The following is a 27,277-nucleotide window of genomic DNA, read 5'->3' as shown; positions in this document are numbered from 1 at the left end:
CTCGCTCTGTGGCCCAGGCTGGAGTACAGTGGTGCTATCCGAGCTCACTGCAACCTCTGTCTCCCAGGTTCCAGTGATTCTTCTGCCCCAGCCTCCTGAGTAGCTGGGACTACAGGAGTGAGCTACCACGCCTGGCTAATTTTTGTATTTTTAGTAGAGATGGGGTTTGGTCTTGAACTCCTGACCTCGTCATCTGCCTGCCTTGGCCTCCCAAAGTGCTGGGATTACAGGTGTTGAGTCATGGCACCTGGCCTGTAAGCAAGGTTCTTAATTCTCAAAAAAAGGTATCTTGGGAGTTATTTAGTCCAATCCCTTCACTAACAGTTGAAGAATCACCCTGGCCAACACTGGCTGATGGTAGGCAAAGGGCTGAAGTCTGTTTCCTGACCACATTCTACTCCACAGTACTACAGCTCTTCCTGCATAAATCAATCTTGCACCCCTTAACTGGTTATGATTTTCACAAGATAATGAACATACATATACATACACACTGCCAACTGGAAGCCCTTCTTCCACAGAGACTCAGGCAGGAGTGTAGGTCCTTTCAAGAGGCTTCCGTTTTTCTTCCATAGGGAGATTAGCTGTTTGTTAACACATGACCAAAACTTTGCTCTCACGTATTTAGGCAATGCAATCCCCATGACAGAACGTGTATGTAGAAGTCTTCATAAACCAGAATTTCACTTGAAAGCTAATGAAACTGTACCCTTCCGTGACTGGAGAATCACACACATGGGGCATCATCACATAAGCACTTGTTCATCACACACACTCTGGTATAAATCCTCAGAACTGTTCTTGGACATCTCCCCAAAGACCTTTTCCGCATGCTCACTCACATCAGTAGCTCCACTGCCTCTGATCCTTTTACATGAATTTATTTCTATACAATGTTCTAAAAACACCCCTTGGTTTGTACATAAGTTTTCTTTTTTTCTTCATTTTTAAACTGCTTTATAACAACTGATTTCCGATTTTTTTTTTAAATTTCCTTTTCTCTGAAATCTGATTAAAAAAAAAAAAGACAAAAAAAAAATGCTGTGGCCAGATGACAGGGGTGGAGGGGGAAAAAAAGGACAAAAATAAAATAAACAAAACATCAAATATGAAAATTCTCAGAGATAATGCATTTATAAACACAGAAATGGTTACAACAATGATGGCCGTGATGAGTGGGTATAATATATTTATATATATATATTTATATATAAATCCGTGTCCGGCATCTGACCGTGGCACCTAGGGAGCTAAGTCCAGTCCTTGTATTTGCCTTGAACTCTCCCTTCTCTGCAACATCCCTGTTCTGGAGTTTCACAGAGAACACAAAACCTCCCACAGCTCCTTGGGGGTTGGGCTGGGGAGACTGAGAGTGTAGGGTCTATGCAGGCAGAGGAGGAGGAGAGAGGCTCCAAGGAAATCCATAAAACCGTAACCCACACTTCTAAGCCACCTGTGACCAACTTGGGAATTTCTGGCCCCTTGGGGACCACATCTCAGCCCTTGCCCCCTTCAAATAAAAGGAGGTCTAACCCCTACCCCAAATCTCCTTCTTCGCCCAGCAGTCAATAGGAAGTGAAGTGAGACGATGTAGGGGAAGAAATGGCTCTCAGGGACTGAGGCATATAAGAAACCTCTGTTCTTTTGCAGGCAAGAATAGAACAAGAGGCTGGTTGCATTTGGGGCTCCCTTTTCTCTGTAATCTGGGAGGACCAGCCTCTAGTCTTCTATCAGCCCAAACTTTGAGGATAAGGAGGGTAAGGATAGGGTAAGTGACCATGCTGGACACGTTTCTATGAGGTCATAGCAAATCCTTCCCTTGAGCACCAACCCCCAATTTTAAAAGCTTTGCTTGGGAGGGGAGGCTGCTGGATGACACCATAAGCTCAGTATTCCTTTGCAATCAGGAGGGCTGATGTTCCTTTTGAAGAGTTCAGAAAAAGGTTGGTATCTTGTGGAGGAAAGCCGTGCCTGAGGCCCAAGGAGATGGAGCCAAAGCCTGTCAAGGAAGAATAGGACTTTTCCCACCAAGAGGAGTTGGAGAAAGAAGAAACCAGGACTTCTTCCTCTTCCCAGTGGGTGGCAGCACGGATCTCTAAGAGCTGGCCAGGTGCTCCACCTGGATGGTGCTGGTGGTGACAGTGAGACAGATGTCCTTATGATGCTCTGCTGTCTTATAGGGAGTCAGGTCAAAGGAACATTGGGGTGGAGGGTTGGGGTTGCTGTCCCCACCACCCCCACCCTGGGGGGCTGCCCCAGGAGACTGGAAGTGTGGTGGTGGCTGCTGTTGCTGCTGCTGCTGCTGCTGCTGCTGCTGCTGTGATGCCTGGGAGGCCTGGGCCTGGGCCTGAGCCTGGGCCTGAGCCTGGGCCTGAGCCTGAGCCTGGGCCACTGCTGCCGCCGCCGCTGCTGCCTGCACTTGTTGCTGAAGATCAGGAGGGTTGTGTTTGCGCATATGTTTCATAAGGTATGTTTCCTGAGGGAGATGATAAAAAGAAGTTGAAGGACAAAAGGGAAGGAAAATAGATTACTTGTAACTAGCACCCCAGGCTGACTCTGCTGTAAGTAGAGTAAGCTTTATATTTATACCGGTTTTCTGGAGCCAGAAGTGAGCAAAACTCAAGTAGCACTTTCAGTGGCTCACTGCTTTTTTTTTTTTTCTCCCCCAGCCACGTGGATGCTTTTTTTTTTTCTTGAGATGGAGTCTTGTTCTGTCTCCCTCCCAGGCTGAAGTACAGTGGCACGATCTCTGCTCACTGTAACTTCTACCTCCCAGGTTCAAGTGATTCTCCTGCCTCAGCCTCCTGAGTAGCTGGGATTACAGGTGCATGCCACCATGCCTGCCTAATTTTTTGTATTTTGTAAAGACAGAGTTTCATTGTGTTAGCCAGGATGGTCTCGATCTCCCGACCCCATGATTCACCCACCTCGGCCTCCCAAAGTGCTGGGATTACAGGCATGAGCCATAGCACCCGGCCAGTGGCTCATTTTTGAGAAGAAAAGAGAGGGGAACCTTTAGAAGTCACTGTGAACATTCAACTGGCAAAGGAATGAGCTGCTATTTTTTTCAAAGACCCCTGAAGGAAACAACTTTACAACCTTTTCTGGAGTCTCATGGAAAATACCTAACTAGCTGGGCCAGGTGTGGTGGCTCACATCTGTAATCCCAGTACTTTAGGAAGCCAAGGCAGATGGATGACTTAAGGTTAGGAGCTCAAGACCAGCCTGGGCAATGTGGTGAAATCCCATCTCTACTAAAAATAGGAAAATTGGCTGGGCATGGTGGCACACACCTATAATCCTAGCTACTTGGGAGGTTGAGGCAGAAGAATCTCTTGAACCCAGGAGATGGAGGTTGCAGTGAGCAGAGATCCCACCACTGCACTCCAGCCTGGGTGACACAGCAAGACTCTGTCTCAAAAAAACAAAACAAAACAAAAAAACACCTAACTGAAATCTTGCTCCCCTCAAAATTTTAAGTGGCTTTATTTTGCCTTATGTTTAAATAAAATGAAGAATTACAATTTATCAATCTCTGTAGGATTAGGGAATCAGGCATCCCCTAAATTCATCGGCTTATGAGTCTAATTTCTGAATCTTTACTTGTTCTGTTGAGTTGGAGCTAAGGAGGCAGGGTATTCACTGCAATAGATCTCTATCCAGAAAATGGGGTGAAGTGGACTGTACTCTTAGAGGACTCAGGAGGGAAAGAGAAGAAATGGAGCACTCACTGATGTGTATGCCCGACTGCAGATAGTGCAGGTGTACACCTTGGCATGCTTCACCGTGTGCGTTGACAGGTGCACCTCTAGTGAGGCTGCGTCCGTGTACGCTCGATGACAGTTGTGGCACTTGAAGGGTTTATCTTTGTTGTGTTGTCGTCTGTGGGACTGAGAAAATTGGGAGAAACCAGAATGAATACATTGTACTCTTTCTTCCTGCCCACTTGACCTTGATGGAAAGCACAAAGGTAGATGTAGATGTCAGGCCTCCCAGCTTCTCTCTCCATCTGAAGAAAGTAGAAACTGCTTCAAATGGAAATTGAGAAGCTACAGCTAAGGGACAAAGCATACCTCATGTGGCGCATACCAGGATCCCGAGACAGCTTATGCCTGTCTCACCAGTCCAGTGGTTCTTAAAGTGAGATGTGGGGATCTTTAGGGAACACTAAGACCTTTGCAGGGGACCCACAGGATCAAAACTCTTTTCAAAATAATAAGACAATGTTTGCCTTTCTCTCTTGAACCTGGGAAGTAGAGGTTGCAGTGAGCTGAATCACACCACCGCACTCCAGCCTGGGTGACAGAGTGAGACTCTGTCTCAAAAACAAAACAAAACAAAATACCTAACTGAAATCTTGCTCCCCTCAAAATTTCAAGTGGCTTCATTTTGCCTTATGTTTTACATGTAACATTTACAGAGGTTACATGACATGTGATAACACAATAGACCAGATGCAGCAGATACGAGAATCTATTCATCTTTTGGCTTAAGACATTAAAGACCCCTATGCCAGGTGCGGTGACTCATGCCTACAATCCCAGCACTTTTGGGAGGCTGAGGCAGAAGAATGGCCTGTGTCCAGGAGTTCGAGACCAGCCTAGGCAAGATAGCAAGACCTCATCTCTACAAAAATTAAAAAACCAGCCAGGTGTGGTGGTACATGCCTGTAATCCTGACTACTTGGGAAGCTGAGGTGGAAGGATCACTTGAGCCCAGGAGGCTGAGGCTGCAGTGGGCCATGATCATACCACTGCACTCAGCCTAGGTGACAGAGCAAGGTCCTATCCCAAAAATAAAAAATAGACACCTGCAAAAATGTGTAATAATCCCATTCTTCTTAATCAGTTGTTTTTGGAGGGTCTTGGAATATATTATTTATGTTAACACACAGTGGGTTTATTTTTGTTCTTTCTAAACAGATTACTATTATATTTTTAATGTTTTTCAGTTTCATGTTTATGTGGGTAATAGCAGCTATTACCCATATAAACAAAAACACTTCGGGTCCCTCGATAATTTTTGAGTGTAAAGGAGTCCTGAAAACATTTGAGAACCTGTATACTATTCAAATGGCCCCAAGTCTCAGATCAAGGTCTTGTGTGGAAGGTGGAACATTTACCTGCAGATTGGAGAGTTGTGTAAAAGCTTTCTCACAGCCTGGGTGTGCACATTTGTATGGTCTATCACCAGTGTGGATTCTGCACAGGATGGGAAGAGAAGAAAGGGAAAGAATGTCAGCAAAACCATTTAGGAATTGGCTCAACAAATCTTCTCCAGGCCAATCCTTCTCTCTTAAGGAGGCACATTACATGGGCCTCCAAGAGGCACGAGCCTTCCTCTCTGACGTGGATCAGGTTGTAATGCCTTGCTTCTGGTCAATATCTCCATCACTCAGCTCAAGCTGAGCCTCCCCTCTGCTGGGAGAGGAAGACCGAGGACTCAGCACCCAAGGGACAGGCAGTCCACAATTTGGCATACAAGTCAGCTCCTACAGTAACTGTCCTAACAAACATTCAAGAACGTAAGATAAACACAATGGCAAGGAAAAAGAAAAGCACAACGTGTCTTCCTTGGTCCCACCTTATAGCCAGAAACTGTCCCCTCAGCCTTGAGCATCACTTCCAGAGAATGTTATGGTATCACAGAAAAGCAAAGTTACACTGACTGTGGAGAGTAGTAGTGATAGTAATGGAAACTCATGAAAACTCCTAAGGGTTTTTTGTAGTCCAGCCCTCTAATGGCAGGAAATGCTTACTTTACTATCAATTTTTACTTTACTATCTTTTTCCAACACTATAGGGTCCTCTGCTAGGATGAGCCAAGGACTTGAGGGTGCAGTGACACCTGCTCCTCATCAGTGACTTCAGAACCATCTCTATGACCAGGTGCTCTTCTGGACCTCTGGAATAAAATCTTGAAAACATCACAGAACATGTCTCTTCTCTGTGAAGAAAGCTTGACTCCTCCTCTTCTCAAAGCAGGATGTCTGATCACTTTAAGGTGAGATCATCACATCCACAAGCCGGGTGAAAGGCCCTATGGCCTGTACATCTGGACTCCTGTTCAAACTGAGATAGCGCTGAAGGAGATCATCACCTCTTCTAGTTGGCAGGTTCACTTCTTTCTAGTCACTCCAGATTCACGGGATAAACACTGGGCATCCTTATGAAGCATGAGCTTGAAAATGTCCTGTTGGCTACTTCTCTCTGAATATTTGGTACATGTTTTGTTTTCTTCTCTACTCTTGGCATCCCTCGGAGCCTTGCTTGTTGCTGTGGGTGTCACAGGCTGGTGCCCAGTTAATGTCTGGTTCTCTCTCCTGTTCATAATTGGTACCCTAAGGGCTAGAGGTATGGTCTTCTCCACTCAAATGCTTCTGCTTTGGCATCAAGGGAAAAATCTTGCAAGATGAGTACATGAGTATTTTCAGGGAGGAAAATGAGAAAAAAGAAAAGTTGTTTCCACTCCACGTATGTGTCTGTCTCCCATGGATCAGTGAGTATCACACAGTCACTGCAGCTCCCCGACGTAGCTCCTGCCCCAGAGAGGCTCTCTCTCAGTGTCCACTTGAATCTCCAATGTTGTTTGGTCTTCCTTCTCCCAGATGCCAGCCAGGTTCTCTCCTCCAGCCAGGTCTCTCCCCCGCCCCCCGCATGCGGGTTGTTGTGTGTGTCCGGGGCGGGGGTGGGGAGGGCATGCCAGCGGGGCGGGGTCAGTAGCCCGCCACTCTCCCTTACCGTGTGTGCTGCTGGAGGTGGGAGAGCTGGCGAAAGGCCTTCTGGCAGTAGGAACAGTTGTAGGGCTTGGCCCCCGAGTGGATACGGAGGTGCTGGGCCAGGTAGGAGGTGTTGGCGAAGGTCTTGGAGCAGTGCGGGCACTTGTGGGGCTTGATGGTCTCCGTGTGCATCTTGGAGTGGATCCTGCCGGAGAGGAGAGGAGGGAAGGGGGGAGGAGGAAGCAGTTCGACACCAGGGGTTCAGCTCTCTGCTGGGTGAAATGATGTTGCTTGACGGATGAGAGCAGCCCCTTCCTCCCTCCTCCCAAAACACTCCAGCCTGGATAGGCGAATGAAGAGGATACCCAGATCTAGGTTGTTGCTGATCGTAAGTCGGTGGCTAGAATGGCAGTGAGATGATGAAGAGTTGCAACCCATGGCTCCTGGTAACCTTAAAGTAGTCAGTCTCGTCAACCCTCCGCTTTTTCCTAAGGTTAACACACTCACCACAGATACCCTGCTTCCAAATAGTAATCTGAACAAAGACCAATACCGCCTGTTCCCCATGGACCTGAAGTTGAATGCACACCTTGGCTCTGAACTGAAGCATATAGTAAAAGCAGGCCTGCTCTGCAGATTTCCAAACACAGACACAAAGAGAAACCACAAAAATTGTTCCAGACTTTGGAATTGGAGACCACAATTTTCGAGGCCCCCCAAATTCTAGGATATGTAATTTCCACAGACAGTAACAAGAGATTGAAGCTACCAATGGGCAAAGGTGAAAGGGAAAAAAGAATACATGTGGAGAGAGGAGCAGGTGCAGGCAACGTGGTCTTGGGGTTCATGGCCAGGTGGTAGGGTAAACCGAGAGCTGCCTTACCGGGTGTGCTGCTGAAGGTGGGAGAGCTGGCGGAAGGATTTCTCACAGAAGTTACAACTGTAGGGCTTAGCCCCTGAGTGTATACGGATGTGCTGGGCCAGGTAGGAGCTGTTGGCGAAGGTCTTGGAACAATGTGGGCACTTGTGGGGCTTGGTCTCGGTGTGTGACTTGGAGTGGATCTGCATCTCCGACTTTGAGTAGAATGTCAGTGAGCACATCCGGCACCTGAGCCAAGTGAGGGCAATGGTTAGAACCCTTCCCACCAAGAGGGTATGGCTGAAACCTCCCCTCTACTTCCAAGAGAAGCCCACCTATCTGAGCTCCCTCCTACTGCAACTTGAGAGTAGAGCTCTACGTATTCATCTTTATGGCCTATCTTCTAACATGGTGCATAGCACATTATAAATATTCAATAAACGTCTGCTGAATGACTGGACTGCCTCAATGTGCAAAAATAAGAATTCAACTAGGTAAAACAGAAAAACAGTATGGACTCTGGGCAGATGTGAATTTCAATGGGCCAGGAATATCAGGTTAACTTGTTTTCCCTCTGCCTACAGCTTGATTTCAAACATTTAAGGAATTCCTTTCCCTAATGTTCCCATGTATGAAGTACATCCCTCTATATTCCTCAAGACTCCTTAACAATAATGAGGAACAACTAAGTAAATACTCTCCTGTCTCCACAGATAATTTTCTTCCCTCAGATTTTTCCCTACTTCCTTTTTGGCAGGAATTCCTAGAAGGATGGGGGTGGGGAAATATCAGAATTATTTGGAGAGGCTTTTCCAAACCATGTATGTCTGCTCTCCACCCTCTTATCTGATGTTCCACACATCATCTACCCACCTCCTTACCACAGCCCTGTGACAATCAAGTGATAACCACTTTTGCAATGATATAGCTGCTAGGGGAGGATGCCATCCCTCAAGCATATGGGAGAAAAATGTTTACAAAACACCTATCTTCCATGCCAAATCTTTCCTCTTCCCTAGCACACACAGCCAGTGTCAGCACTCTGGGTCGACATCAATAGCACCTGATCGTACTTTCACTTATCCCAAGTTGGTAATCGAAATTCCACTCTGGTATTGTCCACCAATATCAGATAAGGAGGCCTCTGAGCAAGTTAAGCCACAACTAGTCAGACTTTACTGGGTAAAAGCTATCTATCATTTTCATAAACAATTCACCAGTGAAACTGTAAGCTAGTAGAAAAGGCAATGGTCTGGAAGCCAGGCAATTAGCACAAGTCCCTCTTCTTTGGGTTCTCCCTAACTTATCTTCTTAAGAGAGGCTTGAGATGGTGTGGGGTGATGATTTCTGCACTTTTGTCATCTCAGGAGAATTTTTTAGTTACCAGCTTATCGATCCCTGGCAGTTTTCTGAGATGCCCAATCATCTCAGGAGAGAGGGGGAGGCTCTGTTAATAGTGAGCATAATCCAAAGGACACAGCCAATGGGAATCAGGATGCCTGGGCTCTACTCAGAGTTCAGTTACAAGCTAGTTCATGAATCTAGACCTCAATTTTCTGGTCTGTAAAATGGAGAGATAAATTTCTGCCCCCAGAAGGGCCAGCAAAACACCTAAGACAGTGAAAGGTAAGCCAAGTATTCTTCAGTAATAAAATCGCATTCATGTTAAGCATCAGTGCTGATGGATGAGCTCATACTACTATTCACTAAGACTGAGGTCAGAAGCTGGACACACTGTCACTTGGAGGGCAAATGTACTAAGTTGCAAACTAATTTCCCTTGATGCTACAATTTCTCAGACAGGTACAATAACAGATTTATTTTAACTCAAATAAAATCTCATCAATTTGTGTATGAGGGTGTTCAACACACAATTCTGCCCTTAACATTAATGTTAATAAAAGTAAATAAATAACCCACTTAAAGTTTCCAATAAGAAAACTTGCAAAACTTAAATTCATTTATAATGTGCTGGCAAGGGAATGAGCAATCTCAGAAGACACTAGGTATAATAATGCTGATGACAATGATAAAATAGTTGCCATTTGTTGTTATGCCTGACAGTGCCAGGCACTAGGTTAGGCACTTCAGACACATTGTTTCTACTCCTCACAACTTGGCAAGTCTTATCCATGTTTTACAGAAAGGAACACAAAGACTCAGAAAGTAAGTAATTTGCCAAGGGCAGATATTCACTACAAAGTCATGATGCCAGCCTACTTTAAGATTCCTAACACCAGAGGTATTCAAGCAGAGCTTATAATCATCTACCAGGAAGGGACTGACCAAGATCACTAAAATATTTCCAACTCAAAAATCCTATGAAATCAACTAAGAGTGAGAGTGAGAGTCCTTTAATGCAAGGTGCTAGGTGGCCAGAAAGAAATTTAATTTTGGCCGGGCCTCGTGGCTCACGTCTGTAATCCCAGCACTTTGGGAGGCCGAGGCGGGTGGATCATGAGGTCAGGAGATCAAGACCATCCTGGCTAACACAGTGAAACCCTGTCTGTACTAAAAATACAAAAAATTAGCCAGGCGTGGTGGCACATGCCTGTAGTCCCAGCTACCGGGGAGGCTGAGGCAGGAGAATCATTTGAACCCAGGAGGCAGAGGCTGCAATGAGCCGAGATTGTGCCACTGTACTCCAGCCTGGGCGACAGAGTGGGACTCTGTCTCAAAAACAAAAAAAAGAAAATTAATTTAGGAGACTTGTGGCAGTCAGCATGGGATAGAAAAGCCAGCATCCACATCACTGGGTGCATTCCTCCAGGGGCACTATTCACATCCAACACAATGAGAATGAGGCCCCTTGGAAGCATGCAATGCAATGGCCTTGATTACAATGACCACTTTGAATTATCATCCATTTTTCCTAAAATGCTCAAAACAATTTCAAATACTCTGATTTTCCCTCAAAACATTCCTACAAGATAGATGAAGGCATGGCTGATCTTCCCATTTTATGTAGGGGAACAAAGAGTGGGAGATATGTTGACTTGCCTAGAGTACCACAACCCAATTCCCCCAATACCCAGTGAAATGCTACTGACCACTGGAATGGATATGGCTGACTCAACATACATTAAAATAGAAATTAATTGTGATTTTATAAGATTTCTTTTGCCAGGCGTGGTGGCTCATGCTTGTAATCTCAGCACTTTTGGAGGCCGAGGCGGGTGACTACCTGAGGTCAGGAGTTTGAGACCAGCCTGGTCAACATGGTAAAACCCTGTCTCTACTAAAAATACAAAAAAATTAGCTGGGCATGGTGGCACGCACCTGTAGTCTCAGCTACTCGGGAGGCTGAAGCACAAGAATCTCTAGAACCCAGGGGGTAGAGGTTGCAGTGAGTCAAGATCATGCCACTGCACTCCAGCCTGGGCGACAGAGCAAGAGTCTGTCTCAGTAATCAAAAAAAAAAAAAAAAAAAGATTTCTTTGGAATGTCAGCGTTCTGAGTTTCTAAAGAAATTCTGTTTACCTGGGATACAATTAGTCTCCCTTCAACTTCAGAGTTCTTTTTAGTTACCTGGGTGGAGGGTCATTCAGGAATTCCAAAAATACTGAATGTGTGGAAAGTCCTATGAGGCTTTCTTCCAACTACATATTCACATTTCTTTTAATATACACAGTTTGGAAAGTCCAGAGATAGCTTTAACATGGGTCCCAGTGAAGAAAGGGCAGAATGAGAGGATCTTGATCCATCAGAAGGGCTCTACGGGACGTTAAAGGATCCTCCCACTACTTCTACAACAACAAATTTTATATTGCTGTATCTCCATGTCACAAAGGCCTCACTTGAAACAAACACATAAGAATCCCGATTTCTATACAATGATTTAAAAGGGATTTTAATTTTGTGAAATGATATCTAAAAGAATGCCTTTAAATGAATCAAACTTGTCAGGTACCTTTATAATATGATATGATGGAAACATTTTCCAGGAACACTTTTATTGTATAAAGTGGGGTACACCTGTAATAATAAAGCTGCAATGAACTTTTGGAATATGAGCTGGAATTCCGTAGTGCTCAATTCTGCATAGCAACACTCCTCTCATTTGCACTTATAAAGAGCGATATAAACACTCTGTAGGCTACTCTCCACAGAACCATACAACACAAATAAAAATAAATGCTAAATAACTATTTCTTAATTTTCTTTTGAAGTTCCCAACATTTCGAATCTTATCTGATATATACTCCCAACAAATGGGATGACATGGGAGGCATAAACAGAATTATCCCCATTTTATAGATGAGGAAACTGAGGCCCAGAGAGGGAAAAAGGACTTGCCCAGGGTCACACAGCAAGTTCGTGGTGGAGCCGGGAACTGAATCCATGAGCCCAAGGCTCTGTCCATTTCCTGTGCCGCAGTTCCCTTCGCTCCTAAAATGGGAACAACATTGCCCATCTGGGTACACTAAGGAACTAAGGACAGACCCAGAATCCCAGCCATGCACATCTGCCCCTGTCTGTATCAAAGCCGTGACAGTAGTTATCCCATTCTATACAGTGCTACCAAACTCCCCAAACCCACTAGGGCATGTGACAGCTCTCAAAGGGATTAAACGATGTTCAATTTTCAAGGGGCAGTTTATTTATGTAATTATTTTTGTATAGTAGCACATGCAAATATGCATATAATGCTTTTTGGTAAAGGGGAACTTAGAGGAAGCAGAGAATCAAAATGACTTTCATAAATTAGAAAGTGAGCAAAGTCATTCTGTAAGTACATATTCCAAAGGGGAGGCATTCTATTCCTCCTACCTTCTTATGAAGGCCCTTCCCATCATCCCAACCATGCAGGGTCAGGCAGGCTAGGTGTTCAAATATGGTCCAGGAACTGGTGGATGGCACATAGGTTAGGTGTTTACCAGAAAGGTTTCTTAGAAAAATAGGAATGGAGGCTGAGCACGGTGGCTCACACCTGTAATCCCAGCACTTTGGGAGGCTGAGATGGGTGGACCACAAGGTCAGGAGTTCAAGACCAGCCTGGCCAAGATGGTGAAACCCCGTTTATACTAAAAATACAAGAAAATTAGCCGGGCATGGTGGCAGGTGCCTGTAATCCCAGCTACTCGGGAGGCTGAGGCAGGAGAACTGCTTGAACACAGGAGGCAGAGGTTTCAATCTAGGTGGAGCCTAGATTGCACCATTGCACTCCAGCCTGGTAACAGAGTAAGACTCTGTCTCTTAAAAAAAAAAACAGAAAAAGAAAAAGAAAAATAGGAATGGAATATGTAGAAAGCAAAAAGGAGCTCCAGATGGAGTCTCAAATCCAGCATAAAGCCTTATTACAGGAAAGAAATTTTACTTTGTTACTAAAAAATAGGTCAGTGCTAATGACCCCCAAAACAAGGGTTAAACAAAGGAAAGGGTGAAATGGTCTTTGCATCCTAACAAGATGCTAGCAGCTCTGTCTCCTGTCCTATGATGGGACACCTGACATGCAAGTGGCTCAGAGCTGGGAAGCTGTCAGAGCGTAGCGCCTGACTGGGGCAGAACCCAATGAAGGTAGAGGGTGAATCACCAAGCCAGGGATCCTCACCCCATCCTGCCCCTGGCTCTGAGTCTTACCTGTAGGTCTTGCCGTCTTTCTGATGGTCATCATCATCCTCAGGGGAGAGGACATAAGGGTCATTCATCTCAGGCAGCCCTGATTCCAGCATCCGCTTCTTCTTTCGGCCCCGGGGTGGCTTAGGAGCCACACTGCCACCTCCACCACCACCTCCACCTCCTTCCTCAGTTAGGGTTGATGCTACCTTCTTGGAGAGGTCAGGGACCACCTGCAGGGCTTGTGAGCCAGGGGGAAGAGCTGAGACAATCATGGGAGCCGAAATGGGGAAGGTCTGAGCTGATGATGCTGTGGTCACAAGAGAGCCTGAGGGGGACGTGATTACCAAACCTGGACCTAGGATTGGGAGAAAAGGGAGATGGCGTCATGTTGTTCAGTCCTGATCCTAATCCTATTTCATTTCCCCCAGATCATTGTCTAATTAACCCTTCACCGCCCCCACCCAACCCAGAATACATAGGAAACCCCAAACCCTGTAGAAAAATAATGGTCTCCTAACCCTTGTCCCCACCCCCCTGGTAACAGTGAGATTTACCCCTTGATTGACTCCCTTCTCTTCTCCACCTCTGAGAACAGGAGACTCCTTGATTCAGAGAAGGAAAGAATGTCACCTCCTCAAAGGCAGGGACCGCATCTTCTACTTCTTTGTATCCCCCACAATGCCTAGCACATTGCTAGGCACACAGTAGGCACTTAATAAAAATTTGATTGAGTAATCAAACACATATCCCACTCCCCATGTCCTTGGAGCCCTCTAGCCTGGGGTACTGATCATGGAAGATCAACACCTCAGATTGGAGAAGAGCAGAGTTGCTCACCAGCAGTCATCAGTCCTGTAGACGGCACAGGGACCACCGTGATATTCTGGGTAACGGACGCTTGGCTGTGTGGGGTCAGCTGGTCTGACTTGGACTCTGTGTCCATACTGATGCCCGAGGGCAGGGACACTGAGGCAGGCACTGTCAGCAAGGTGGGGTAGTGAGGTGGAGCCAGCCCACAGCCCTTCTCTGGCAACAGCTGATCCTTCATCTTGTTGATGAACATTGTGTTCTCAATCTAAGAGAAAAGGAAGGGGAAGGGAGTGCCCTCTTCAGACTGAGAGACTGTTTTGCCTGCTCGTGAGCACATTTTACTGTCTGTCCTTCGTAGGGATCAAGGATGAGTAGTTCATACCTTTGGCCTTCTAGAGAGAAGCCAAGACAGAAACACCAAATAATTCTCAGGGGTGGGGGACCCAGTAAAACAACATGTGGTGAACCTTCGGTCTCCATAGTAACAGAACTTATTACTGAGAGTTAGGGAGAGCAAGAAAGCAACACGACTTACCTGTCCTGAGACTGTGGGGATAGAAGGCCAGAAGTATGGGTTAGAATTGAAGTGAGATTCTTCCATTCTACCTGAATTAAAAAGGAGAGAACACATCACACTCAGGAATTACTCTGAAAAAGCTAAGCAATGGAAAAGGGGAATCGAAGGGTTCCTGCTCTCCTCTGGCACCAGATCACACGGCTGGCGACTTGTAGTTAAGACCTTAGTGTCTAGCACATTAGTTCCTTGGTCAGAGCCACTTGTCACTGTATCCCTATCCAACAGAGGCTACCCTACTCACTGACTGTGAAAGAACTTAAACGTACTGCATTTACTCACACAGTATTATTCATGCCCCTAAAGAAGAACTGATACTACTTTCCTTTGCTGGCAAAAAGAAACTGAGGCCATGAGAGGGAAGAGGATGTACCTAACGTCACAAAAAACAAATCACCGACTGACCTGAAAACAGCCAGGTACCAGTACCTATTATTATTCCTCTTTTTCTTGTTCTTCAAAACTAAACTATCTTCCTTGAAATAAAAAAGATTTTTTTTTTTTCTTTTTTTGAGACAGGGTCTCACTCTGTCACCCAGGCTAGAGTGTAGTGGCACAATCATAGCTCACTGCAGCCTCAACCTCCCAGGCTCAGGTGATCCTCCCACCTCAGCCTCTCAGGTAGCTGGGGACTACAGGCATGAGCCATTATGCCAGAATATTTTTTTTTTCTTTTTAAAGTGGAGATGGGGTTTCTTCATGTTGCCCAGGCTGGTCTTGAACTCCTAAGCTCAAGGGATCAGCCCGCCTTGGCCTCTCAAAATGTTGGGATTACAGGTGTGAACCACCATGCCTAGCCAATAAAAATTTCAAGAGTTCCAACCGATATGTCTACAGTTCTATGTATTTTGAAAAGGTTCCAGGCCAGAACACAAAATGACTAAGAACATTAAAAAATGAAGACTGGGTGCGGTGGCTCATACCTGTAATCCCAGCACTTTGGGAGGCTGAGGCAGGTGTATGACTTGAGGTCAGGAGTTTAAGACCAGCCTGACCAACATGGTGAAACCCCATCTCTACTAAAAATACAAAATTAGCTGGGTGTGGTGGCACATGCCTGTGATCCCAGCTATTTGGGAGGCTAAGGCAGGAGAACTGCTTGAACCCGGGAGGCGGAGGTTTCAGTGAGCTAAGATCAATCCATTGCACTCCAGCCTGGGCAACAAGAGCAAAACTCCATTTCCAAAAAAAAAAAAAATTGGCTAGAATCAGAATGAAAGCATACTTTGAGTACCAAGTACTGTCTGAAGACCACACCCCACCAATCCCACCAAGGTCTAAGAACATCCATGGTTCTATACTGAGTACCATACACGCTGCACTGAGCAGTGAGAATCAAGGAATTACCAGTTTTAAAAAGTGTTCTGGGGCTGGGTGTGGGGGTTCACGCCTGTAATCTCACTACTTTGGGAGGCCGAGGTGAGCGGATCACCTGAGACTGGGAGTTCGAGATCAGCCTGACCAACATGGAGAAACCCCGTCTCTACTAAAAATACCAAATTAGCAGGGCATAGTGGGGCATGCCTGTAATTCCAGCTACTCAGGAGGCTGAGGCAGGAGAGTCACTTGAACCCGAGTGGCAGAGGGTGTGATGAGCTGAGATCATGCCATTGTACTCCAGCCTGGGTGACAAGAGCAAAACTCCATCTCAAAAAAAAAGTGTTCTGGCACTAGCAGTAGTATCCCAGATTTCCAAAGGGATTCAGAATAGGCACAATAGTAGTGGGCCAGAATACACACATAGTGCTAGACTCCTGCTTTGTATTTCTCAAAAACTGTGCTTCTAGCTGGGCGCAGTGGCTCACACCTGTAATTCCAGCACTTTGGGAGGCAGAGGTGGGTGGATCACCTGAGGTTAGGAGTTCAAGACTAGCCTGTCCAACATGGTGAAACCCCGCATCTACTAAAAATACAAAATTGGTCGGGCAGAGTGGCACACACCTGTAGTCCCAGTTACTCAGGAGTTTGAGGCAGAAGTGCTTGAACCTGGGAGGCCGAGGTTGCAGTGAGCTGAGATCGTGCTATTGCACTCCACCTGGGTGACAAGAGCAAAACTCCATCTCAAAAAAAAAAAATAAATAAAAGGCTAGGCGTGGTGGCTCACACCTGTAATCACAGAATTTTGGAAGGCCAAGGCAGGCAGATCCCCTGAGGTCAGGAGTTCAAGACTAGCCTGGCCAACAGGAGTAAATCCCGTCTCTACTAACAAATACAAAAAAATAGCTGGGTGTGGTGGTGCATGCCTGTAATCCCAGCTACTCAGGAGGCTGAGGCAGGAGAATCGCTTGAACCTGGGAGGTGGAGGCTGCAGTGAGCCAGTATCACGCCACTGCACTCCAGCATGGGCAACAAAGTGAGACTCCCCCTCAAAAACAACAACAACAACAACAACAACAACTGTGCTTCTAAGAGTTCAAATGCTCTGTATGTGGATAATTAAGCTTAAAACTTTGTGCCCAGGCCCGGTGGCTCATGCCTATAATACCAACACTTTGGGAGGCTGAGGCAAGTGGATCATCTGAGGTCAGGAGTTCGAGCCCAGCCCAGTCAACATGGTGAAACCCTGTCTCTACTAAAAATACAAAACTTAGCTGGGAATGGTGGTGCGCTCCTGTAATACCAGTTACTCGGGAGGCTGGGGCAGGAGAACTGCTTGAACCCAGGAGGCAGAGGTTGCAGTGAGCCAAGATTGCACCATTGCCTGGGCAACAAGAGTGAAACTCCATCTCAAAAACAAAACAAAACAAAAACTGTGAGAAATAAGGAGCAAGAAAAGTAACTCCTCAGAATCATGCCAACAAGTAACAGATCCCACCACCCAGTTTCACATACTGATCACTTCTTCTAGCAAGGTTTCATTGGCAGTATGTTGGTCAAGAGTAGCTTCCCAAAATCCTGGACCAGGAAAGACAGAACCCCACAACAGGCAAATAAGAAGAGTGTGTGAGACTGGTGAAATGGGGACATAAGGAACAAGAAAATAAATAAACAGTTTTTTTTATTACCAGGCTGCTACTCTGAGCAAAGCACAACCAAGGTTCAGGTGGGGAAGACCCATGACAGGCAAGTTAGACCCACTGAAGATACGCTGGAGGCGGACACCAGAGATACTGAGAGCTAAAGGGTGGCCGGGCAGAGAAACTTGGGTTTTAAGAACTGACTAAGGAAACAAGGAAGGATCTTTAACAAAGGCACTGAAGTTGGAAATCACTCAAGTTGGAAATCACTCTAACATAATTCTGTTCCTTATCCTTTTATAGAAAACATCACATTTTTTTGTTCTATTAAACAGCACCATCAATTTTCATAAAATCTACAAAGGGAAAAACTGAATTTTAGCCTTTTTAAAAAGTAGCAAGGGCGGAATATACCAAATCTGTGACTACAACAGCTTCATGTAAATAGGCTCACTATTAAATGACCAAAAATCAAGTATACATCAACTCTATTTTCTGAGTTATAAAACACAATAAAACTAATCAGTCTCTGACACAGGTACTTACTTCGTCCTTTCAGCTATAGCTTTATAAAGGAGTCTTAAGGCTGGGTGTGGTGACTCATGCTTGTAATCCCAACACTTTGGGAGACCTAGGCAGGAGGATCACTTGAGGTCTGGAGTTTGCAACAAGCTTGAGCAATATAGTGAGACTGTGTTTCAAAAAAAATTGGAAAAAAAAAAAGAGAAAAAAAGAAGTGGATGTGGTGGTACACACCCATAATCCTAGCTATTTGGAAGGCTGAGGTGGGAAAACGGCTTGAGCCCAGGAATTCAAGACTGCAGTGAGCTATCATCACACCACATCACTGTACTCCAACCTAGGTTAACAGAGCAAGACCCCATCTCTGTTTCTTTTTTGAGAGACAGGGTCTCCCTATGTTGCCCAGGCTCGAATGCAGTGGCTCTTCACAGGCATGATCCTACTACTGATCAGCACAGGAGTTTTGACCTGCTCCATTTCTGACTTTGGCCGGTTCACCCCTCCTTAGGCAACCTGGTGGTCCTCCGCTTCTGGGAGGTCACCAAATTGATGCCTAACTTAGTGCGGACACCTGATCGGCATAGTGCACTACAGCCCAGAACTCCTGGGCTCAAGTGATCGATCTCCCCACCTCAGCCTCCCGAGTAGCTGGGACTACAGGCACGTGCCACCATACCCGGTGAGATCCCACCTCTTAAAAAAAAAAGAAAAAGAAAAAAGAAAAAAAACACACAAGTTGCAGTGGCTCACATCTGTAATTCCAGCACCGTGAGAAGCCAAGGTGGACAGATTGCTTGAGTCCACCAGCATAGGCAACATGGTGAAACCCCATCTCTGCAAAAAACACAAAAATTAGCCAGGGGTGGTAGCGGGTGCATGTAATCCCATCTACTTGGGAGGATGAGGCAGGAGAATCATTTAAGCCCAAGAGGCAGAGGCTGCAGTCAGCTGAGACTGCACCACTGCACTCCAGCCTGAGTAATAGAGCAAAATCCTGTCTCAAAAACAAACAAAAAACAAAACAAAACAAAGATGGGGGTCTCACACTTCTCTTCAGGCAACAGAATCAAGACACAATCAGATCACAATTTAAGAGAATCCAACCTTGCCAAGCTTTTGGGGAAACAGCAATCGCATCTTTTACATCTGTATCTTATAAATGTCTTCAACATACGACTTTATCACCCAAAACACAATTACATATTTAATGAATTGAACAATAGTAACTTCCTACATGTAGGTTTTGCAAACAATGCTAGGGGCTCAAGTCTTACCCACAATCCCTCTGTCTAATCTTCTAGTAGAGAGAAATGAAACAGACAAGATAAGAGTGGTGATGAATGATGGGAATGAAGTAGAGAATTAGGATGAAGAGAATGGGTGCCAGGGCTCACAACTGTTATCTCAGCACTTTGGGAGGCCAAGGCAGGTGGATCACTTGAGGTCAGCACTTCGAGACCAGCCTGGCCAACATGGTGAAACCACGTGTCTACTAAAAATACAAAACTTAGCTGGGCATGGTAGCACATGCCTGTAATCCCAGCTACTCAGGAGGTTGAGGCAGGAGAATTGAACCCGGGAGGTGGAAGCTGCAGTGAGCCAAGATCGCATCACTGCACTGTATCCTGGGCAACAGAGCAAGACTCTGTCTCAAAGAAAAAAAAAAAGAAAAGATTAAAAATTACTAGGGAGAGTAAATGAAAGGTCCAATATATATAATTATTCCCAAAAAATCAAGGAAGTTGGCTGGGCGTGGTGGCTCACATGTGTTATCCTAACACTTTAGGAGGGCAAGGTGAGTGGATCACTTGAGCTCAAAAGTTCAAGACAAGCCTGGCCAACATGGCAAAACCCCATCTCACCGCTCACGCCTGTAATCCCAGCACTTTGGGAGGCCGAGGCGGGTGGATCACGAGGTCAAGAGATCGAGATCATCCTGGCCAACATGGTGAAACCCCATCTCTACTAAAAACACAAAAATTAGCCGGGCGTGGTGGCATGTGCCTGTGGTCCCAGCTACTCGGGAGGCTGAGGCAGAAGAATTGCTTGAACCCAGGAGGCGGAGGTTGCAGTGAGCCGAGATTCTGCCACTGCACTCCAGCCTGGTGACAGACCAAGACTCCGTCTCAAAAACAACAACAAAACACCCCAGCTGTACTAAAAATACAAAAATTAGCCAGGTGTGGTGGTACATGCCTTTAGTCCCAGCTAGTTGGGAGGCTGAGGCCGGAGAATCACCTGAGTGCAGTGAGCCAAGATTGCACCACCACAGTCCAGCTTGGGTGACACAGAAAGACCTTGTCTCAAAAAAAAAAAAAAATCAAAGAAGTACATCCACTATGGATGTGAAAATGTAGGAAGGAAGAGGCCGGGCATGGTGGCTCACATGTGTAATCCCAGCATTTTGGGAGGCCGAGGTGGGTGGATCACAAGGTCAGGAGTTCAAGACCAGCCTGGCCAACATGGTGAAACTCTATCTCTTCTAAAAGTACAAAAATTAGCCAGGCATGGTGGTGCACGCCTGTAGTCCCAGCTACTCGGGAGGCTGAGATGGAAGAATTGCTTGAACCTGGGAGGTGGAGGTTGCAGTGAGCCAAGATTGCATCACTGCACTCCAGCCTGAGCAACAGAGTGAGACTCTGTCTTAAAAAAAAAAAAAAAAAAAAAAAAAGGTGGACAATGTCATCACCACCAACACTTATTAAGCACTTACTGTGTTAAAGGTAGTGTTCTAAGCACTTTACAACTATTACATTATCTAGTCCCTGCAACAATGAGGTAGGTACCGTAATTCCCATTGGAAATGAGGAAACTGGAGGCGCAGAGTTCAACAGTAAAGAGCAAAGCAGGAATGTGACTCCAGGCACCAAAGAACAAGTTAAGGAAAAGGGTTCTACAAGGAACCAAAACCATGTAACTGCAGTACACACTTTCTGATGTTTGGCTTGATCCAGGAATTAAAATTTAGAATACTTCCAGGAATGAACTATATATTTTCCAGGTAGTTCTCAATAAATGTTTTCAAAATTGAAGTTTCTGATAAAAGCAAAATGACACACAGTTCAAGGTCATATTCCTCATCCTGTGAAACCTCACTTAGCTACCAAGATAAATGATTTTAGGATGACAGAGCCTGAATAAAGAGGCCATACTTTACAAAGGAAAATAAATAAAAAGCCCCTCCCACTTACTTGGATACCCAGTTTATTACATCTCTGTACTCCTAAAATGAGATCCATGGAGAGCTAAGAATCAAAACTATTGCTAGAATACAATGTAAATGGCGCCCCCAGAGTTGTGTAACAGGGCACTCTGGAGCCTGATTACTCAGATACCTGATTACTGTCTGTTTTACCACTTACTCTATCTTTTGTGGAGGAAATTTCTCCAAACCATCCAACATCCAAGCAGGCACATATCAACATTCTTATAACCCAAAGAAGCCCATTGATATTACACCAAAAACTCATATCTACACAGACTGTGCCAGTTTTAATGATTATGGCAATATATTTAAAGAAAGCACTTTTGGAGGCCAAGATAGGAGGATCACTTGAGCCCAGGAATTCGAGAACAGTTGGGGCAAATTAGAGAGACCCTGTCTCTACAAAAAATTAAAACATCTCTACAGTTTTTTTTTTCTCTCGAGACAAAGTCTTGCTCTATTGCCAGGCTGGAGTGCAGTGGCGTAATCTTGGCTCACTGCAACCTCCACCTCCCGGGTTCAAGTGATTCTCCTGCCTCAGCCTCCTGAGTAGCTGAGACTACAGGTGTGTGCCACCATGCCCAGCTAATTTTTGTGTTTTTAGTAGAAACGAGGTTTCACCACTTTGGCTAGGATGGTCTTGATCTATTAACCTCGTGATTCACCTGCCTCGGCCTCCCAAACAGCTGCGATTACAGGTGTGTGCCACTGAGCCCGGCTACAAAAATTTTTTTAAATATTTATTTATTTTTGATACGGAGTCTCATTCTGTTGCCCAGGCTGGAGTGCAGTGGAACAGTCTCAGCTCCCTGCAACCTCCGCCTCCCAGGTTCAAGCGATTCTCCTGCCTCAGCCTCCCAAGTAGCTAGGATTACAGGCACCCGCCATCACGTCTGGCTAGTTTTTGTACTTTTAGTACAGACAGGGTTTTACCATGTTGGTCAGGCTGGTCTCCAACTCCTGACTTCAGCTGATCTGCCCGCCTCGGCCTCCCAAAGTGTTGGGATTACAGGCATGAGCCACTGCGCCCAGCCTACAAAAAGTTTAAAAAGTAGCCAGGCATGCTGGCTCGCAGCTGTAGTCCCAGCTACTTGGGAGGCTCAGATGGGAGGACTGCTTGAACCCGGGAGGCAGAGGTTGCAATGAGTGGAGATCACACCATTTCACTCCAGCCTGGGCAACAAGAGCGAAACTCCATCTCAACAAAACCAAAAGTAAGACGGGAGGTTTACTGCTGGGCAAGGTGGCTCACACCTGTAATCCTATCACTTTGGGAGGCCAAGGCATGTGGATTGCCTGAGCTCAGGAGTTCAAGACTGGCCTGGTCAACACGGCGAAACCCTGTCTCTACTAAAATACAAAATATTAGGTGGGTGTGGTGGCACGTGCCTGTAATCCCAGCTACTCAGGAGGCTGAAACAAGAGAATCGCTTGAACTGGGAGGGGGAGGTTACAGTGAGCCAAGGTCATGCCATTGCACTACAGCCTGGGAAACAGAGCAAGGCTTAGTCTCAAAAAAAAAAAAAAAGTAGGGGGGGGAGGTTTACTATAATTAAGTCGGAGGGTAATTTTCTCTCAAAAGACAAGGAACTACATGTTCCTTCTCCAATCTCAAAAGAAATCTCAGAAGCACTCAGGAGGTAAAGAGAAACACTAAGCCGGGCGTGGTGGCTCACGCCTATAATCCCAGCACTTTGGGAGGCTGAGGCAGGCAGATCACCTGAGGTCAGGAGTCCGAGACCAGCCTGACCAACATGGAGAAAACCTGTCTCTACTAAAAATACAAAATTAGCTGGGCAGGGTGGTGCATGCCTTAATCTCAGCTACTCGGAAGGCTGAGGCAGGGGAATTGCTTGAACCCGGGAGGCTGAGGTTGCAGTGACCCGAGATTGTGCCATTGCACTCCAGCCTGGGCAACAAGAGTGAAACTCCATCTCAAAATAAATAAATAAATTTAAAAAAATAAATAAATAAATTTAAATAAATAAAGAAAGAAAGAAGAGAGATACTATCAAGTATTAATAATAATCATGAAACACAGTAGGATTTGAACTCTTGGACCAGAGCTTTGTCTATCTGACCACATCCTTCCATAATGCTACCAACCATCCAGGAATGAAAGTGTCATGGCCTCCAGCAGGTGTTTTTGGCAGATATGGTGAAGACCGCCATTTCTTTCCCAGAACCCGCTAATTGATTTTTACTGTTGTTTTTTCAAATAAAGCATGACTTTCTTTGCCCAAGAAAATAACATTCCCTTAACACAACCAATCCTTAGAAAACCATGAAATATACCCATCAAGTTCAGTAGCTAGAGAATGGCCTTAGGAATCAAGACTTGTGAATTCTTTTTTTTTTTTTGAGACAGAGTCTCATTCTGTTGCCCAGGCTGTAGTGTAGTGGTACAATCTCAGCTCACTGCAACCTCCACCTCCTGGGTTCAAGCTATTCTCCTGCCTCAGCCTCCCGAGTAGCTGGGGATTACAGGCGCTTGCCAACACACCTGACTAATTTTTGTATTTCTAGTAGAGATGGGGTTTCACCATGTTGGCCAGGCTGGTCTTGAACTCCTGACCTCAAGTGATCCGCTCCCCTCAGGTGATCCAGCCTCCCAAAGTGCTGGATTACAGGTGTGAGCCACTGCGCCTGGCCAAGATTTGTGAATTCTAATTCTAGGTCATACATCAGTGGATGACTCTTAACTACTTAAGTGGATGAATTAACTATTTTACTAGGTTTCTATTAGAATGGAGGATGGAAGAGGATGAGCCTTTTGCAAATACGTTTGTAAGGCATATGGTGATGGGATAAAGGCAGCACAAAAAAGAGAAAGGATAAAATGCCCCAAATGCTCCTAAAAGGAAGAGTTATAGAAATACTTCCACAAGATGAGCACTATTAGCAACAATTAGTGAAAATTACATAAGAACTACATAATTACAAAGGAATTACCCAAAAGTAATAAATCTATAGCCTCCAGCTTAGTAATCATCTACAAGTAGCATCATCAACAACAAAAAAAGATGGAAAAAAACCAATCAACTTGAATTCAACTACAGAAAGAACTTAGACACTGTTGAGAAACCATTCCAAAACACACAACTGCAGAAAGGCTACATTAACTGAAGACTTGAAGAAACACAGAAAGTTTTTTTTTTTTTTCTCAGTAAGGAAACAAAATCTTTCTCTCAGGTTCTAAAGACATTCAAGAAGGGCCATCCCAGTAGGATACGTGAGGCTTTCCTACTACTATCCATAGACTTCCAAGTACAAGTAACTCAGAACAAATGCACCCCGATGTTACTGGGAAACATCATCACACCATACACAGACTAAACAGGACTGCTACCACCCCACAGCTGGCAACCCGGGCCAACAGCTTCTACCCTGGGTACCACTGGACCACTTTACCCTGCATCCCATGGGAGGGACAGCGCTGTGGTTCTCCTTGCCTTGTCTGTTCCACTATAAATGATGGATTTGGGGAATGTGAGGCTAAAATAGATAAGTAAGTCTGGAGAAGAAGAGATATGTACCCAATATTTCATCAACAACTTGGCTCAGAAACCCATGAGGCATTTTATAAACTGTCCTGGAACTGGTTTTTAAAAGATACCTCGGGGGGCCAGGCACAGTGGCTCATGCCTGTAATCCCAGCACTTTGGGAAGCTGAGGCAGGCGGATCACAAAGTCAGGAGATTGAGACCACCCTGGCTAATACAGTGAAACCCCGTCTCTACTAAAAGTACAAAAAATTAGCCAGGTGTGATGACAAGTGCCTGTAATCCCAACTACTCGGGAGGCTGAGGTTGCAGTGAGCCGCCGAGATCGCACCACTGCACTCCTGCCTAGACAACAAGAGCGAGACTCATCTCAAAAAAAAAAAAAAAAAGATACCTCTGGGATCATAAGCTCTGAATGCAAACTCTTTTAGGCAGATATGGTGAAACTCTTCCAAAACTCTTCCACACCTACTTCTGGAGTCTACTCCATATAGTTTTATCCACTTCACTCCAAACTACCCATGAAGCAGTTTTTTCCCCCCCTGAAAATTTCATACTGCCACACCAATTTCAAATAGCCCTGTGTCACACATTCGAATCACTCCACAGATCCACTTCTAACACTCCACTGAAATATTTGGGATAGGAACTCCATTCTAAACTCGGCCCTGCTTGTTCCAGATACAGGAAAGCAATTCCATAAGGTCTATATTGGCACTTAGGGTCTTTGTGTCCCAAAGCAGAATAAAAATTTCTCCTTTGGACACAAGGCAACACTATTCAGTGGCTTCACCTGAGCATTTCACATTTCATTCCTGATGAGCATTAGTGGGAATGGAAACTGATGGGGTTTAGTGCTAACTTTTAACACAAAAACTTCCTGGGGACCCTCAATAGATAATAGAAAAAAGCTGATATTTTCTGCCACAACAAATTTCAGCATTACAATTGCTATTACTTTAAGTATTCTATCACATTGTGAAAACACACATACACACACACACACACGCCCCATTTAGTTGTGACCCCCTTCTCCCCCAAAACCAGAAAAGCCATTAACCCTCAAATTATCTTACCCTCTCTCTCTCTTCCTCCTGCCGTCTTATTCCTTCTCCTTTCCAGGGCTCCTGAACTTTCTGTAAACAAATTGTCTAGGTTACAGGGGCCAGGCAGGGTGCAGCCACCAGAGAACTGTGGAGAACTTCAGGAATTCTGACTGTCAGCAGTCAGTCTGTAAGGCAGGGAGACCCCCCAACCAGCAATTCAAAGACTGGTGGATATAATAACAGGAGTCTAGTGCCACCCTCTACGTGGATACAAGGGAAATAAATCCAATTCCTAGAAACTAAGACGAACTCTATCAGCAACGTTTGGGTTCCACTCCTAGGCTCAGAGACTGGTCCTTGTTCGTTCCCAGGCCACAGGTAACCAGGGTTCAGGGAACAGGAGAGGTGGAAGAGGAGGAGGGTCTCTGCCTCTGAGGAGTGGCTTCAGAAGGCAAAGCTGAGGGCTGGGGGATGCACAAGTCCTTGTGTCAGGCACTGTGCCAGTTCAGGCCCAGCCACTTCCTCTAGCCTTCCCCCCACTTCTTCGAGGACTTCGTCCCCTGCCTACCCAAGGCCTTGTGCCAAGAAGTACCTCCCTCAGTCTGCACAGTGGTCTATCTCTGGAGACCCCAGCTGTCCCCCCAAAACCTTCGCTCCCCTGAGACAGTTCCTGGGAGCTTTCTCCTGATGTCGCCCCCTAACCCTTTCTCAAAGACCCTTCCTTGGGACGTCCCTCATTCCCCTCCAGGGAGCTGAACTCTGCCACCCACCAGACAGGCACCCGCCCCCTAAACCCCCCCATTCCTCCCCATCGCCCGCTCCTCCACAACCACTTCCGGTTCCGGGACGGACACACACAGTCACATCGTGGACCCCCCCTCCCCGTCCGCCAAGGAAAAGGGGAGGGGGAAGGAGCAGGGAGCTTGGCGCGCGCCGGCTACAGCGGCGCGAGACTCACCCGGCGGCAACGGCTGCGGCGGCGCCAGAGCCTGAGCCAGAGCGCGGGGGGGGCGGCGTTTGCTGGGAAAGGAGGGAGCCGAGTGGGGTGGGAGGACCAAAGGGGGGCAAAGGAGGGGGAGAGCGCAAGGCGTACGGCGCGGGCACGCACTTCTGGCGCGAGACAGACCCACACACTCACACGCACGGAACGCGCACGAGACACCCGCAGGGCGGGGGCGCGAGGCGGTGGGTGGCCCCCCTCCCTGCCTCCCTCCCCTTGCACTCACCCGGAAGTGGTACTGTAGTTCTTGCTCCCGCGAACCCCAATTCCTCCACGCCCCCCTCCCTCCCTCCCCCCCCACAGGCTCAGAGAAGAGCTCTGCGGAGAGAAGGCGGGAGAGCCGGAAACGAAAAGGGGGGAGGGAGGGAAATAGCAATGTTGGGGGGGCGCTAATGGAGAAAGAGGGCCGTGCAAAAGTGAGTCACTTCCGGGAGTGGCTGGAACACATCCGGCGCCGCTAGCGCTGCGGGATTTTTCAGGGCAGAAGTTATGCTAACTCGGGGCGGAAGTAGCTTCTGTCCAGC

The 27,277-nt window shown here is 46.2% G+C and overlaps 1 protein-coding gene across 18 annotated transcripts; it reads right to left on the bottom strand.

Annotated features, from left to right (window-relative positions):
* Positions 1 to 865: 865 nt before the first annotated feature.
* Positions 866 to 27,188, bottom strand: ZNF384 (zinc finger protein 384). 18 transcript variants are annotated; one of them, XM_012472799.3, is made up of 12 exons: positions 26,980 to 27,188; positions 25,784 to 25,843; positions 14,482 to 14,552; positions 13,974 to 14,211; positions 13,691 to 13,738; positions 13,158 to 13,491; positions 11,874 to 11,966; positions 7,602 to 7,826; positions 6,741 to 6,923; positions 5,123 to 5,201; positions 3,732 to 3,890; positions 866 to 2,476 (listed from the first exon to the last, which is right to left on the bottom strand). In XM_012472799.3, exons 3-12 carry the CDS (start codon positions 14,545 to 14,547, stop codon positions 2,096 to 2,098), a joined length of 1,806 nt encoding a protein of 601 aa, XP_012328222.2. In that variant the 5' UTR covers positions 14,548 to 14,552; positions 25,784 to 25,843; positions 26,980 to 27,188; the 3' UTR covers positions 866 to 2,095. The 18 variants fall into 18 exon arrangements, with proteins under 18 accessions (XP_012328222.2, XP_012328223.2, XP_012328231.2 ...); XM_012472800.3 differs by lacking the exon at positions 26,980 to 27,188 and adding an exon at positions 26,712 to 26,853; XM_012472808.3 differs by lacking the exon at positions 6,741 to 6,923.
* Between the last annotated feature and the right edge of the window lie 89 nt (positions 27,189 to 27,277).

The sequence above is a fragment of the Aotus nancymaae genome, unplaced genomic scaffold (assembly GCF_030222135.1).
Source record: "Aotus nancymaae isolate 86718 unplaced genomic scaffold, 86718_ANA_hifiasm-v0.15.2.pri h1tg000016l, whole genome shotgun sequence".
Lineage (NCBI taxonomy): Eukaryota > Metazoa > Chordata > Mammalia > Primates > Aotidae > Aotus > Aotus nancymaae.
Note: the sequence above shows the minus strand (reverse complement) of the source record. Positions and strands in the feature narration are given on the sequence as shown.